The sequence below is a fragment of the Opisthorchis viverrini genome (genome assembly GCF_000715545.1).
Source record: "Opisthorchis viverrini unplaced genomic scaffold opera_v5_27, whole genome shotgun sequence".
In the NCBI taxonomy this organism is placed as follows: domain Eukaryota; kingdom Metazoa; phylum Platyhelminthes; class Trematoda; order Opisthorchiida; family Opisthorchiidae; genus Opisthorchis; species Opisthorchis viverrini.
Window position 1 is genome coordinate 2,169,338 of NW_008751682.1, and position 17,781 is coordinate 2,187,118.

The 17,781-nt window shown below is 41.7% G+C and overlaps 1 protein-coding gene across 1 annotated transcript; it reads left to right on the forward strand.

Moving 5' to 3' along the window:
* Nucleotides 1–799: 799 nt before the first annotated feature.
* Nucleotides 800–10,783, forward strand: T265_12959 (hypothetical protein; the record flags this gene model as incomplete). The annotated part of the gene is made up of 5 exons (XM_009166448.1): nt 800–1,043; nt 4,410–4,518; nt 6,273–6,525; nt 10,386–10,473; nt 10,513–10,783. Coding segments are annotated over 5 exons (927 nt in total), but the record flags the coding sequence as incomplete, so codon positions are not given.
* Nucleotides 10,784–17,781: the final 6,998 nt, after the last annotated feature.

Below are 17,781 nucleotides of genomic sequence, written 5' to 3' on the forward strand. Positions count from 1 at the left end.
AGTTGAACGGTTTTGATGATGAAAACAAACAAGAGGGTGACTGTTGAAGCCTCACATAGACTCATCTCTGTAGTGGCACACTAAGAGCCCGAGACAGGACGCATCCCACGTAATACTCCTTGGAACTACCTTACATAGGAATGCATGCCCTCTATACCTCATATTACTCTAGCCAGGCCTTGGTGTCCTAAATGCAGTGCAGAAGTAATGTTCTTAGTGAAATATAACTTTCATGTGCAACAAGTGACAAGGCAACTGGAGCTTGTAGAACAGCTTGTGCAGTCAGTAAATTAGACCTTTTCTTCTTACAAAAATAGGGGCAAGATGGCTTTCCTTTTTCATATGATTTTTTCACTCAGCTTGCTTATTTACTGGGACCTCAAGACACAGTCTATGAGATTGCTGGCTATTTTCAGTTCAGCTGACCCAGTAACCAAGTATTGGCGCCCATGCTTCATTTAGGCAATCAATATTTTGCTACGTCTGTTTGTCATTTTTCTGGTGGGTAATGCGCGCTAGAGATAATCCGACAGGATTCACCTTAGCGCCTTAACGTCTTTTTGTGCCGTTGTTTTACTGTCGTGCTATTTCGTTCTTTTCCTTACCTGATTCCTAGGAGAAAGTGGTCCTTCATGGAGGTGTACCTAGCTATAACCAGGACCCTAGTTTTTCTGTGCATTGAGGCGTCTTTTTATCAACTCACTGCTTAAGGTCACGGGACCGAATGAATTGGAAAGCGCGCCTACTTCTGTGGCTTAGAATTAAAATACTAAATAATGCTTTTGTTTTCATTATCGTTTAAGCACGTAATATCTTTCAAGATATCCGAACACACTTATGAGTTGCCGTCATTTTCCTGTCTGGCATGGAAGAACTTTTGAAATAAACAGGATTGACTATGAGCTGCACAAATATTTTCCAAGTAAGTTAAGCGGTACAAAGATACAACAACAGAATATTTATAACATGGTTCACTCGGAATTGTCTTCACGATGCATGGTTTTGGACCAGCTTGAACGTGAAAATTCTGCTCTGTTATCCAGGTAGGCTATGTAAACATTACTGATATGCGTTTAGTTCATCCTCTTGTTGCTCGTCTAAAACCATATGTTTGGTATAGAACCCTAGAAGCGGAAAGTCAAGCAATGTTTAACCGCTGTTGTATCATAGTTGCGTTGATACATCCAGCATATGTTTCTGCCAAGCAACAATAATATACGTGCATCTCCCCGATGAAGGCACCGTTGTAATACACAGGTTGATCTGTCAAACGTTAAGCCTTCTTTGTGATATTTGCAATATAATGTCCCTTCACACAAGATCAACCCTCTGTGACTGAATCCACGTCGGGCTAATTAAGCTCCGGATTCAACGATTTTTTTATTTTCCAAATAATCTGCCTTTTAAAGCTTATATCTGATCAAACGGAGCCGCTCTCTACACGACGCTCATTTATGCACAGACTGGTTAGACACCCCACACATACCTTAGGAAATCGACTGCGGGCTATAATCGTTGCTAGCCAATTTGTGAAAACGAGAAGCTGGTAGCTGATTGACTAAAAGTCAATCAGAATCTCCAAGTTCATTACCATTGTTGTGAGCGCATGTCGCACTAAGGAGAAATTGCTTGCCGGTTTTTTGCTTGCCGGTTTTTTGCTTGCCGGACAGTTTAATGAGTACTTTACATTGATGCTTACATCTTTCTGAAAACAAACTTGGCACTAACGGGAGATTGAATTGAATGCCACTGAACCTCTCGTTTGAAATTATCTCTATCTAAACATGATGCAAGATCACCTGAGGTTTGGTCCGGTGCGATATTTCAAATATTGTCGTGTTTTTCTTGACAGGCCCCCATTTTTTACTGTGTTATTTTCATACTTGAAGAGTTCAAAACCGGTTTTATATCTTTCCTGCAAAGAAGCTGAGTGTTTTTTAGCCTTACAAAAAGTTTCATGCAAAGGAGATTTAACTTTGTTTTTGCGGGAAAATTAAGCAAGTGGAAAAATATTAGTGGAAGTGGATTATTTGGAAGCTTTTGCTAAAAATTCGGGAAAATAATCTTTGGTTTCTTTTCAACTTTAATAACGGGCTTTTATCCCCAAAATCCAAGGCCCAATTTTCCAATCTTATCTGTCTGCTACTATCTAATATTGTAGCTAAACATCTAGCCGATATAGACGCGAAATGCATGAAAGACTTTGAAAATTAATTTATTTGTGGAGCGTTCAACATCGGTTCTAAGCAAACACAATGTCACTTCATTTTTTCACTTTGGCAAGCCATGCAAGTCAGCTACCAACTGAAATTGTGAGATGTAAAGAAGTTGACCCGCTACTTGGTAGGGATAACTAAATATCCACTTCGGTCACAACGATCTCCCTAGTGATCCGGTTGGCCGTCAACACTGTTGTAGGTGATGATATGCTATATTTTTTGACCGTTTTCTAGTGTGTTTCAAATACTGATTAAGTCCGGGTCAATCTAGGGGCTCTACGTTTTGTTGTGACGCAACAGATGAGCTGATTTAGCGATCTGTTGGAGTAGGTACCAACGTTGGTTGATTTTGCTGCACGAACACTGGTAAAATGGGGTAACGTAGAAGCCCTACAGTAGCCAGCCTGGTTGCCGAATTATAAAAATCCCCTTGAAAAATCGTGATCACCTCGCATAATCATGCCATGTGGGCCATCATTTATGCTGGTCTCAAAAATTCGCATAACTTGAAACCCCAAATAAAAGATAAACCTAACCCGCCGTTTATTTGTAAGACAGCTGAAGGCATGGACCATCTTATTTTTGTCCACATCCGTTTCGATTCTATCCACCATTTCCGTCATCTGTACTACGAGCAATTGCATTTTAGGCATAATTCCACGAAGCGCAAGATCTACACCGCAAGCTGGGTATTAGATTTTTCTCTCTGGCTTTTCTCAGCAAGATCCCTTGTAAGAGGCGGTACTCCATTCCGAAGCACACAGTAAAATTCCACACCACCCGCAGTTAGGGACGGTTTCCATAATGGGAGAACCAGTTGTTCTTTTTGCGTCATCTTTGGACGGTCAGTCCACAGAAAATTTGGTGTCTAACATCATGAATGGGTGTGGTGTATGGTAGGATCACGGTTACCAGTAAAATGCAGACTTCGCTTGTAAAAGGTGAAGGCTGTAGAATTAAATTTGTTGTTTGAGTCTGTCAACGGTTCCCTTCATTTGAAAATAAACATACCTTTCAGGCTTAATGCTTTTGTTCTGAGAATCAATACTAGCACAGCTTTTGAAAGAAAATTGGACTAAATTGTTGGTCGGGTCTTCGTTTGACTAAAAGGATATTATATTTTTGAAAAACGTTATTTTTAAATGCACACTTTGAGCCACTTTTAACGACAATCCTCAGCCACGTAAACTTGGTTTTTGGCGTTGCACTGTGCAAGCAAAGAGAAGTGTGAGTACAACCCACAAACAGGACAGGAAATACTCCAGCTAATTTTTTTATTTGTTTCTTATCTTGTGTGATAGGAAATTAGCATGTTTTACACTGTAAACCACACAAAACTGCTGTCACATACCAGACAAATTGTAGGCATATGGTTCGTCGCACACTAGAGGTTGACTAGGTAGGCAATCTGATAATGGGGTATGGCTTCTTATCAAGCCAATGAAAACCGATGAACTATAAAGCACAAAAGGCACAATGGTCCATCGCCTGTGATAAGTACGATCCTGTGGGTCCAGGTCTACTCAAATCATGCCGATGAACACTCGGAAACGTTTTCATATTTAATTAATAGAACGAAAGATACCCACTAATGTACTGAAGGATCATGAAGAAGGGTGTATTCTCTGAAAATCTTCGTTATTGATTCATCAGTCCTTGCTTTTGACTGTAAAACTTCTCTTCGATTCTACATTCGTGGAATCCTACGCCGTGTGAAAGATACAGGTCCCCCATGCTCAGCGAAGTGCTTCTGTTTCCCCATACGAACTTGATCGGGTGCTAGTTAGTTGACCAAGATATTTTAAACCTCCCGAAAAAGAATCGTTATCTGTCAGAAGTAAGCTGTGATTAAACTTTGGAGGCCAAATGAAAGTGATTAAGCCAAACACACAGTTCAATGCACTGCTTAAGATATCACTGAAAAATGATAAAATCATACTTAAAACAAAGGTTGGATTAGTATGTCGTCTCTTCATGGACAAATTTCATCACAAACTACTTGGGAAACCATCCTGAACAGTTCCACAGCCAGCTGACACATACAACTATCAAACTCCAATACACTGTAACGAAAAAAAATAAAAACAAACTAACTGATCGTCTGAAGACTAAACAGTCAGTTAATAGCTTTTACTCAGATTATTTTGAGACACAGGGCAACCTTCATTTGTAATTCACCTTGCCTTGCAGAATCAGCCGTTTTGAAGCCTTTTTGGATGCGCTGAATTACGATCATATTCAAGGAAATCAGACAACCGTAAATAGACCCCAGCTGTATTTCGAACCAGCAACCAAAACGGTAAATTTGCCTATCTCCCCATACTTTTTATACACACAAGAAACACTGAAGAGACGTGACCGCAAAAATCTCCGGGGGTTTTAATCACCATATATACATATATATATGCATACAAATGTATATATATATGTATATATCCAAAACCACTCATTTTTACTAACTGTCCGTCGTTCATCAGTGAGGTGGATTACTGTCATGGATATGCGTACATGACGGAGCTACCGTCAACAGTGCGGCTTGAGGCAGACTTTCTACGTTGCATTACTATCTGTATATTTTACCATGCATTTTTCTCCGCCATTCACTGCATGAAACTTCTCTCCGTTCAACAGCCGATGTTAGTTTATTCCCGAAAATGAGGAATCGAGCCATAGTGTCACTGTATTCCATCTGTGCCCATAATTTTCAAGCTGACGATTTGTAATCCAGTCAAATGGGCTCAAGTAGAATATAGAGTTGACGGCAATCGGGAGACTGCGCCTAGTTTATGAGCCCCGAGAAACGCGAGACCGGCGAAACCGAAAAATTCTTGGCAAACTTACTCGTAGTATATTGCCATATTATGAGTAGTATATTGCGTTTGCCAAATGGTTTCCCATCTAATATGCCTTTAATACACATGGGAAATATAAAAGCTAAGTGAAATAGGACTGAACTAAATGAAACCTGTCCTCTAGGTGCATGGTTACCACTGAGGGCTGCAGTTGTCCATTCCGTTGGATTTCATCTGTTATTCCATCATCACCTAGCCCATATTTGATTATTTGTCCCACAGGATTGAGTGCTCCAAATCCTGTCACTCTCAGCCAGTTTGTTTACTAGCAGGGCTGAAATATTAACCGACCCGGTGGGTTTATTTGTTTCTGATCTGCCGTGTTAGATAGCTGTTTTGCCAAATTCTCATCACCGATCAAGGAGACTTCCTCAGTACGTCTATAGTCAACTAGCAACCAAGATGCACTAGTCAAATCTTTGGTTACATCTAACCTAATTTCAAAGTTTAGGTGGACATAACCTGGCTGGCAGTGTATTTCAGGCAATTACTTGTGCAACCTCAGAGTGGGTGCCATCTACTAAGTGCGAAGAAAGCAGACTCTACACTTCTGCTGGTGGATGGTATGATAATGTATTTGATGCGTGTGTGCCGTTAGAGACATTCTCAAGTTGACATTCAGTGTTACCGATACCTTAAGCACCCCATACCAGGTCTCCATATGTACGAATAGTGGCTTCCAACAAACCTAGCTCATTGATTATAAAGCTCAAGGTTTGTTACTTGGTTCTTGGCCGACTGTCCACCATTCTCAAGAAGAGCTGAGCAATAAAAGCTCTCTTGCTGGCTACATATACAGTAAAGAATCCAAAAAATGACCATGTTCATGAACAAAGATTTGTTTCGTCTCCCAGGTACGGCTTCTCGAGTACTGCCTTTCAGCAGTACTAGTCAGGTGTCCCAAATGGACGTTGGCAAAGGTTCCAAGTTATCGGCGGTTTTTCCCTTCTCTACCTTCAGTGGCTATTATTTCATTCTACATATAAATTAGCGTTACCGCCTGTCCTATAGAAGGGGGAAAAGCCGTTTTGGCCTTCTCAAAAATGGTACTTTTTTGGAATAAGTGTCAGTGTTTTTCCTTATTATTCCAGTGTTTAATTGTTCAGACGAACGTAAAACTTGTGTTTTGACTTATGGGTCCTATGAACAACATAGGTTAAAATGGTAACGACATGCAGGATCACTGTTGTTTATTTTACAGGCCAGTTTGTGTGCAAATGCGTTTCCTTCGAACTCCACGTGTAACAGGAATCTCCAAGGTGTTGGTACTTCGAACATGTGTATCACAGAACCGATCGTACCGGGCAGGAAAATCTTCCCTTCTAAAGAATTAGTTGAAATTCCTCTCAATAAACTAGACAGACAATGTGGCATTTGCTCGAGCAGAATTCACCAACACCGTAGTTTGAATCGTCCGCCGGAATCCATGCTGTCCAATCAGGATGATTTGGGTGGTAAGTTGGTAATGCATTCCCATCAAGGAATAAAATCGCCAATAATGCCAAGGGGACTAGTATAAACATTTTGGCTGGAATTTACGAGCCACCATACTTGGAGCGCAAAGCTCTCTCTTAAATGACCCATCTAATCGCGACATTGGACCATTGGTGATCATGAGGACTGTACTCACAAGTGAACCGTTCGAGTTTTAGCCATAGGCAAACGATAAATTCTATAGACAGATGGCAGCCTTTGGCTGTGTCAGCTAGAAATTAACTGGGTTTCAAATTACGCAAATGAACACGAACTGTGTGTTGTCGTCAAAAACTGTTCAATCCGCTTTCCCGTTGAATTGTTTGTCATACTGTTACAGAGAATGGATTTATGGGGGCCGTGGCCGTAACATTTCTAAACGTTTCTTCAGATTTAGTACGTCCTGTGTGTCTGTTGTAGGCTAAAATTGGAGTTCACAAATCTTTGTAAGAAATATAACAAAATGGTCCGATAGCTTACTACCGCCTTTGTCTCTTTTGGAATCATCATGTACTTTTAACTAGGAGCTTTAATAAATCCTCGATCTTACCCGAACTCCAATCTGTTCACGTATCGTTTTCGCCTAGTTTGTGTGTTTGACTGATGCAATAGCGAGCTTAAAACGAGCCTCGGATGAATCTTGTGTTTTTTGGTTTTACTTAACTTTGTTCAATAAAATGTTCTTCACAAACAAATGAACTGGGGAGATAAATGAAGCGCGATGGAGTTTCCTATCACGGAGAGAAGAAAACCTGTTCCACCCCAATCAGCCGTAAGAAATTCGTACAGACTATCCAGGGAGAAGCGTCTGGGGTCTGGTAGTCACTGTTGTTAGCAGTATAATCTCTTTGTGATGTAGAACACCGATTTCGTGTGGGAGATGGCCCACCATCCAGGTCTGGTTGTCAGAGGTAAGAATATCCCTGCCTGACTTAGGACTGCATTGGATTAGTTCGGCTGCTTCCAAGGGAAAACCGCAAGAAATGAGCAGAACACTGGGTACAATCGGGACTGAGGTCCCACCAAGTCGGTATACCCTATTGGACATCACTAATTTAGGGACGCAGACAAAATGCTGTTGCAGGGAGCTTCCTGAAACGACTGGGCTGAACCTCCTTAAGGAACAGCCATAAAGACCCCTTCACTGACCTTAAACTTGCTTGTTTATTGGAAGACTCCAACTCGAAATGAAAGATGTGTACTAAAGAATCATGCTCCCGAATTAATTTGTAGGCGATTGCTGAGAACTCGTACTGACCTTATGGTCATGGGACAGCCAACTTTCCACCATTCCACTTTTAAGACTTGTTTTGTTATGCTTCCCGTTCTTCCGGTTCTTCTGGGTCGAAAGGTAATAGGTGCATGGGTTAATTCAAACCGTTCAGCTGACCGTCAGTTAATAGTCGAGGGGTTACTTCTAAATACTCACTCCTTCCACAGAGGGTCGTTGAGTTTTAAACCAAAGAGGGGATTGCCTAGGAAGGAAAATATAGTGAATGATGGAGTTTTAAAGGGATCCTAAGGCACACTTGGAGGTATATTGGTTCGAGTGTGAGTTACGGCATGAAAATAAGGTGACGGTTACAAAAGGACTGCTGTCCACTTAGGCTTAGTCAATACGTAGCACATTTTGTTTCCTGCCTACTACTAATAACGGCAATGCTGTATTTTCCGTAGTTATTGCGGGGCATACATTGGAGAGCCGTACTTTACCAGTATATTATCTTAATTACTATTAAGGCCTGTTTTCTCCGATCGATCTTCAGACTAATATGTTTCAGGTCTCGCGCACAGGACAGTTTACAGTTATATATGATGCGTAGGTTTGTTGGATCTAGAAGTTCATCTTGGTTTCTATGAAGGAAATTACTCACAAGGTTGCGGAAAACCCTTCGACACCCCACGATCGATTTCGCCCTACCTGATGCTCGTCAGGTAGGCTCAGTCCCTGAGTTTCTGTCAACTTTATGTCCTACTTGACCCCAAATTAAACCGATTTCGACGAATACACTCATTTTCAAATCAATTTGGTTTTTCACGAGAGACGCAAGTAAATCTCTAGTTGATTATGCTCTCTTACTGAGTGTGCGGCACATCAACTGAAACATGAGGCGGCCTGTGTGCGGCACATTCAGTTGAAGAACATCATCTCCCGTGAAAACCAAATTTGCTTGCAAACTGGTGTGTTGATCTGGGTTGTTGCGATTTTCCCGTCTTTTCGTTATATTTGCCAATTGACCTAATCAGTCCCCTGTGCATTCCTGGGCTGTTAATCTACAGATCGGGTCCGAGCCATCTGAGTATTTAGCTGATCAGTTGCCCAGCAGAAATCCTCATTTGCTTCTAATCTCTTCTATTTCATGAAAATGACATACAGAATGACAGAACAGGCAATAAACGGGATTGTTTTTCTGAATAACCCTAGCACCAACTGATAAAAATACGTACAACATGCTGACAAAACAGAGACAGTGGTGCGCCCTGAAACAATTGCACAATGATTTACTATCATAATTCTTTCATCGGCTGATGGAATGCATTCGATTCTCCCAACAAATGACCAATATCAACACCACAAGGAATCAGATACCATAGATTTGTGTCTCGAAAAGGCAGACTAAAAATACCGAAAATGGAAAACCGGCATTTTTTAGAGCATTCCGGAGCAACATCCAAGCTGGTGAGCATTAAGCAACGCCTCAATGCCATAAGCCTGCAAAACATGTGTCCGGATTATACTTTTTTATCTTTCCGTCAAGTCGATGCGAATTGACTTTCAACTGGTTTTGGTTTGCAGTCTGAAATAGCGAGGTCCGTCAACTGCATATTTCTCTTGGCGAAATACTCACTCTACCTACCTGCTAATAACAATAATAACAATGGCAAAATTAGGATGCGTTTAATCGAACATCTATATAGCTGTGTTTGTCACTGGCTGCCACAAGTAAGCAGTACGATGGGGTAGTTCACCAGGATAGCGTAGTGATTCGCTCCTGCCACATAAAGTATCAGCCTCTGCTCACCGCCTGAAGGTAGGTATCGAGCTGACTAAACTGCGCTTCTCATGTCAAGAAAAGTTCTGACCGGCACACTTTAAAAATCTGTAATACCCCCAACTCACTGGGTTTGTAGCTGTTGTGAAGTTAAAGGAAGTGAGTGTCAGTGAAAACGATGTGCACTTATTCTTTGAAGAGGCGGTAGTGAAATGGGTTAGTATTTTGAGAGAAAATAGCCGTAAATTAAGACCATATACCCTCATTCTGATAGCATAGTGGGGAGTCTCCATCACGTTACCGCCCCTAGTTAAAGTACAAACAGATATGAGGTGATGAAAAACACTCCCAATAAAGAATAATAACTAAGAATAATCAACCAGACTGTGATAGTGATAGGGGTATTTTAATTTTCTGAATTTTGAACAAATCATCCAGGAGGTTGCCGTCAGATGTATTAAACTAAAGATCTTCAACAATGAGTGAAGGAGTTTGGAAGTAACTCTGAATGCATCTCTAACGCGGAAATTAGTGACAGCTATTTACATTCAAATTTCCCAAGCACTTTGAAATAACTACTTGAAGGAGGTGGCAATGTCCATTAGCTTGCTGATGGTCCCCTTAGAGGAATACCAATAGCATCCCTTTCTTAGACGTCTACATTAGCGTGCAAAGCCGATCAAGTAAAATTAATATCGGATGCTATGTTGGAAAGATCAAGTCGAGTACTAAATCGTGAAATAAGCTCAGATAATAGTTTTTAGCGTTTTATCAAAGGAATATACATTTTGTTTACACTCCGGTACAATAAACCTACAACTTTGAGGTTTTATGTTTTATTACCACAGAGTCTATGCATGTGGGCATGGATGATTTCTATTTGGGAAGTGATTCAACTGTGAACATCCACATCCAATTAAAGCAGGACCATTGTGGGTAAGCATTCCTCGAATTCCGACACAACGCTTTTCACAGCTCCAGCACCCAGAGAAGTGAAGTCGGTGTGTCTTTTTCAAATGAGACGCCTCGCAGAATTACTACTGAGCAAGTAGGTATCATTCTGTATCGTATTATTGCTCAACTCAAGGGCATTCAGAAACGAACTTGGAAGCCTCACGAAACGATTGACAAACGCCAAGGTAAAGATTCTGCAAACTCTTTCGGCTCATGGGATACTCCCACGCAAACATCTACCCCAAAAGCTTCTAAGGTGGGAACGGCTGTCGACGCGCAACAGATGCATAAAGTGAGTCTTGTATTGAGGCCGTATTATGAATACTGTCGCTTTTAACTATGGAGGACATTTTCGCCTTAACACTGTGGTTCTCCGTAACAACGACGTTTGTCCCTCATCAGTTGATGAATAAACATGAAAACGTCACGTTTGGAGTGAAGGTTTCCCCGGATTACAACATTAGTCGACTTTTATCACTTTGATACGTCAACCACTTGACAATAATACAGAATAGTTTAACGAAACAGCCCAAAGATTTACACCTCTACACTAAAGAAAACACAAGTACAACTATTCTGTTGAATACTTAGGAAAAAACGGCGTGATGTGGCCTAAATTCGGGCAATTGTGAAAATTTTGGCACTAAGTATTGCCTGACGAGAGACACTCTCATGAACTCCTTGGGGTAGTTGCTTCCCTTCGGAGGGGGGTTTATTTTAGGGGAATTACCATTCAAGAGAACGGTGAGGATTATTGTGTCATGCTGCGTCGCTTCGCTCTGTGTTCTTACATCGGTATCAGCGAACTGCATCAAATGTGTCTGGCTTTACACGACACGTTACTGTGAACACTTGATCGAGCCACGTAATCGGATGATTTGGGACGGAGTACATTAGAAGTGCCAATCAGAACCATCCAAAGCGAGATTTAATTGATAACCTGAAGACGAGAACATTCGGCATTATTAGTGGAGTCTTATTCTTTGCGAACAGAGCGATCAGTTTAAGGCTCCGGAAATCACGCCGTATGTGGTTCACAGAGATAAGTGTAAATTAGTTGCGCAGTACCGCAAAAATTGTATCTTTTTGCTAGCAATAGTGATTCCCTATTTATGGATTTTTTGTCATTAACGGGTGCCTCTCTTCTACCGGCCCCTATCATCCAACTACCGCGAATTTCGCACAAACCACGCGTTAACTGCACCCATGTTTCGGATGCTAACAGCTAATTCAGTGTTGCTAGGAAGAATGGAATAAAGACAGCTGTTCAAGTGATCTGACATTAGAGCCTTGTTACCTTGGTTTTCCGTACAGAATATAAGACAGGGGTCGTAGATTTATGCCAGTAGTTCCAGCGCCAGTCACGGTAAGCAGGTACTACAAAGACCACGTGGTCAAACATATGGAGCCGTTCTTTAAAATCAAGACTTCCCATTAGCGTATTTGATCAATTGCAACCCCGCTTCGCTGCCTAGCTACAATGACACTCGGAGGTAAGAGGGCTGAGCTACTGTCAGATTTCCCAGTCCTAGATAGGAGCAGTTGAGATGCTTGAGTTGGATTCGAACTACGGACCCGCCGGTCAGTAACTTGTGTGCCATAACCAGCGATCTATCTCGAGCAGATCAAATTAAACAAATCAGTAAGTAAATAAAGGGTGAAATCGTACTATGTACTGTTCAATGGATCCCGAACGAAGACGCGATAAACCATTGCTTCTTTGTACTTTGCGCTGTAGGGATCTTCAAAAAGGGCGTAACTTTCGCATCAATCTTGGACTTCGCTCCATGAAATGCGCATTATCTAAAACTTGAGCGTATCCGCTACGCTTATTCTTCACAGTAGGAAATCATCAATAAATATGACCCTAATTGGATAGCAGTTCTTCACAAAGTGATCCCAATTGTTTTGAGCTTCCAAACCAAGTGGTATGGGATTAAAGACAGCCTGAGAAGACGTTGAGTAGTTTGAAAAGCCAGTTAAGGTCAAAGTTATCGATGTAATCACGCAAAACGACATAGATGTTGAACATCTGTTCTCTATATCCATACAATCCTAACTGTGCTGCCTTAAAGAGCATTTGGCGTTAATTATCCCTCCTTCAGTTGCTGGTCTTTACTCGCTTGTTTCCTTATCAAACATTCTTACGTACTTAAGTATTCATCCTGTCCGACTAAAACTGCTGGTAGCACGACTTTGAATGAGACGCCTCTCTCGTTTTATCTCTCGTTTTATCTAATTTTCCCCTGAACATCCTTCTACATCTAACGCATAGATTTACTTTTTATGTCTTTGCCCACTGTCTTTAAAAATAAACCATAGTAAGTAAAGTAAGTAAAAAAGATAAATAAAGTAAAAAGAGCAAATACTTGAGAGAGATAGCTGTCTAATGATTCTCCATCTTTGGTGCCAGTGAGTCAACCTGGATGGTGACTGACAATATAAGCTCTTCTGAGGCCTCATTTCTCAGTATTTTCATCCAAGCATAAGCAGGGTCATATGAGCTCGACCTTGGAAAGCGGATCCCGCAAACATCACCAAGACTATTCGCAAAATCCTTTGTTTCTGCTTTCTACAAGACTCTCAAACAGAGCAATACGCTAGAACGTACTCGTTAAGAATGCGACCCGAATACCTCACCCCAGAAGTACGCAGCTCATGAACGCCTGTTTTGGATGTCTAGCTTGCGCAGTTTGGACTTTGTGCCAGTCACAGTTCTCACAACCAGTTCAAATCATTCCACCAGAAAGTAAAACGTACTTCTTTGTTATTTTTCCAACTTCCAAAGATTGACGCGGTTTTGTTGTTTTCAAGTCCTTATCAGTATTTTGTTTGTAAATGCAGATGATTGAGTCACTGGACGTAGACTCACCTCATTCAGAGGACTTCAGGTCTCGAGTCCCAAAACGACCAGTTTCCGGACACCAGACATTTGACCGACCAGTATCTCCGATAGATTGTCGATCGCCATCTTCTACACCACGACAAGAATTAGCAAGAAGTATCATGGAGTCATCATTTGAAACTATCTATGATCTGTTCAAAGTGAAGTAAGTTGAATTGAGAGCCAGCCTTGACACGTGACTGTGACGTCCCTATTCTGGCATTTCTCATGCTTGTTAAGACCTTCAAGAAAGCGCTAGCAATGTTTGTTTGAATGAGAGAACTACCCTCGCTATAGCCTTATTGCTAGTTGACAAAAATCCACGACAGCAAACCAGTTGCACTGATCGTCATCTCATTTTCATGAACGTAGAACTACTTAGCTTACTACTTACCAGGTTGAAGCTAATTTCCACTTTTGGATAAATGCAAGGATTGAAAAGCATACTACCTTTTTTCAATTTGCTGCGACACAAAGTTTACCTGGTTTCATTTTACACACTGAAACAGATTGGTTGCAGTGGTAAGTTACCTTGGGACCACATATTTTGTGTTGTTGTCTTTGGACTCTTCAGTGTTGTCAATTGCACAGTCTGATTGCAAAATATAATTACTGAATTATGTATTTGCGACTTACACAGAGTGAAGGCTGACTAGAATACTCTCTCTAGCTGATTTGAAACAAACCTTGGCTCGTCTGGATACATTGGTTATGGTAAATCCACTGACACATTTTCGAAGAGGAGATTGGGTCGAAAACATAAAACAAAGGACAGATGAACGTAACACGGAGTGAACGACGGAATTACGCCGACTAGGGCTCACCGAGAGTGTTCACTTTTACCACTTTCTTTTGTTGGTATGTCATGTACTGTTGTGGCTAGGTCAGGATATGGGCAGCTTCTGGACAAAATGTTCCTAAATGGAGGATTCTGGACCTTGAGGGCTTCATCAAGCAACAAGGTTCTTCCCAGTCTCTGCAGATTTGAAGTGATTCCTTGAGTGATTTCAGTAAGCAGCTTTACCTACTGGACAAACCACAAACAAACTGTTCTTAAGCCATGCAACACCTTGCTTGATTCGCAATTTTTCGCGTTCGGACGTTCACATATGCAACATCCAACTCAACAGAAAAGCAAAGCTAATCCCATGGCAGCATGCAAAGTAATATACAAACGTCGCATTGGCCTGAAAAACCAGATAATCTTCCAACTGGAAGGGTCAGATGTAGACTGGGCTTGCGAATGAACCACTGGACTTTCTTATGGGCTTAGTGAACAGCTATTTGAGTGGCACACGCATGTAGTCTATAACGTCATTTCGGCTTCTTTCTGCACACACCTTCCTAGTTCTTTTGAAGGTCTTTCAAGTACTGATGAGGCTGTGAAGTTGGATTTTTTGTCCAATAGATTCATAGTGATACATATTGAACACAGACTTACCAAAGCGTGATGACATCACCGTGAGCATCATCTCTTTTACATAGAGGCATCAGCCTCGTTCATGAGCTTCTCCAGGTTCAAACTGGATAACACACAGATAAATAGCAATAAAATTGATCACAGGGATGCTCGTTACCGTGACATTTAGCTAGGAATTAGTAACTAGTCAACATGCTAGAGGTCAGGTAACTCCTGACACTGTTATCCTGTGGTACTATATTATAGTCTGGTAAGTATCGGTTCGAAATCGGAGCAGACTCACTTTCGACGGATGATGGATAAGTGATTCACTGACGTCTCTGTGTTGGGTTTGATTGAGTGAGTGTGACCGGTAAGTCGGATTCTGCTCGAGCATATGCGTTCACAATTTGCACATATCCGGATGATTGTGGTTGTGATCAACATTGTACAGCTGTTTTTTCGTAACGCGCCTAATTGTGAGCATTAAATGGAGCTGTGCCTCAACAGCCTTTAGGCTTGTGCAAATTGCACCTGCCATGCCGATTTGTAAATTAACCAAAATTTCCAATGTTTGGAACCAAAATAGCATTTTCAATAAGGTGAAGAATACTTAGAACCGACTGGGTAGTCATCGTTTTCGAAAAAGTTTGGTGACAATCGGTAGATTTATTGCTAGATAACGTTTTGGTTTTGACACAAAAGCTTCGGCAGGCCAAGTGACTAGGTTCCGAGGTTGGTCGAGATTTAGGGCGGAAGAAGAACCAATCAGCTAAGTCAAGCCAAATCTCTGTTGGCTGGTATACTTAGCTGGCTATTAGCTGGTATACTAAAACCGCTCACGAGGAAATTAAGCACCCACATTAGAAATTCGTACGGCTTTGCCATCAAGGATGGAGGACTTCCTTTGGAGATGGACGGAGTCTCGGTGAGTTTTGACATAATCTCAATGTACACAAACATCTCTTGGGCAGACGTTCTGGAGGCAATTAAGAGGTTGTTGCTGGTAAACTCGGGGAACGGACACAGCTCTCGGTGGATGAAATAGTTTAGGGCATGTGAGTGTATTTGAATCCTGATCAGTTTGTTTTTGACACAACTGTTTACCCGTGAGAACAAGGTCTTGCAGTGGGATCTCCAATATCCCCAGTTTTAGGTAATGTTTATATGAAGGACTTCGAACAAATAGCATTGGCCGGATATCATTGTTCACCAAAATTTTTTTGTTATGTTGACGACAATTCTGTTTTAAGCAAACGAGATAACGTGAACAGCTTCCATGACTATCTCAATAGTTTAGATCCACACATCAAGTTTAGCATGGAAATATAGTCAACTTCTGGCACATTACCCTTTCTGGACTGTATAACACATAAGATTGGTGGGAAATTAAAAACTACTATCTACTAGGAACCGTCTTAAGCTACTCATCAGCACACCCAAAGTCTGTGTACGCCAGTATTGTCTCATCGATGTTTCGTCGAGTCAGAGCGTTGTGCACAGAAGAGATCGTACGAAAGGCAGCTGAAATGGAGATTGCCAACAAACTTCAAGAAATAGGATACCAAGTGAGTTTGATTAAGCGTCAACTAAGAAAGATATTGGCTCCAGTATCTGGATTCAGTGAGGAATGGATCGGCACAGCAGTCATTCTATATAAAGCAGGAACATCAGAGTTCATTCGAAGATTGTTGAACTTAGCCGACATTCGAGTAGCTTTCCAGAAGGGAAAAAAGCTACACTCAGTTTTGTTGCAATTGAAAGATCCCCTGCCGGTTGAAAGGACTAGGGTCTGTGTGCATAAAATTAACTGCAACCATTGCACTGAGGTTTACATAGGACAAACTGCCAGGGATAGCACACCAAAATTGGTGAGCATAAAAGAAGGATAAACAAACCACCAAAGAATACAGAAGAATACCAAACGCTGGTCAGACTCAGCGATGGCGGTACATGCCTTAGACTTGGGACATAGAATAGATCTGGAGAATGTGGAAGTTTTAGGACGGGGACTGCGATTCACACCTTAGCGGCTGACAGCCGAGGCGGTGGAAATTACTAAGCATCACGGCGTGAATAGAATCGAGGGTGTGGAACTGGCGAGCGTATGGAAAGTGGTCTTAGATAAGCCGAGCTGACAGGTGACTGCGTGGTTGCCAATCCACGTAGAATCATTAGCGAAAACTGGGGGTGGGGGTGGAAATCCCAACCTGACCAAAGGTCACAGCATCCCTCTTACACAATTATATCAGCACTAGCTCATTCACACAGACGGACAGAAGGTTCAAACGACGTTCAAGAGGAACCATCAAATGAACCGAACCAGAAGAACTAGACCCTAGGCTGGACCCAAACACATGTAGATTTCCACATCGACTCAACACTTTTTCACCCACCCTAACACACAAAAATCCTTTGGCCGACACCCAACAGAGATTAAGCTTGACTTAGCTGATTGGTTCTCCTTCGGCCTTAAACCTCGACCAACCTCGGAACCTAGTCACCTGGCCTGAGGAAGCTTTTGTGTCAAGAGCGAAAAGTTGCCAAGCAATAAATCTAGTGACTTTCGCCAACCTTCTTCTTTGAGTTCAGCTGAAGGCTTTTAGAATAGCGGAATTTCAGTTGTCCCCGTTTTCGAGTCACTCCTTTATTCGGCCACAAATACGTTATTTCAGCATGTGATTACCCACCATTCGTCCAATGTGATCTGTTTTGTGTAGCCGATTCCAGACCAAGACATACTCGGCTCTGTTGATCTTGGTATGTCTGAGAATTTCAGTGATTCGGATTCAACTAGAACATCGGATTTTAGGTATTTTGCGCAGCTATTATAAGTGAAACTGGTCAAGGAGTTCAAATCATCTTTGACCTGCGTCCACATTTTGCTATCATACGGTAGTGAAGACAACACGACACCTCAAGGTGGGGTACCCCAACCAAACCCTCTTCCTCGGCCTGGGCAACCGGGAAGTATCATTTGCCCGCGCAGTCCTTCGATATATATATA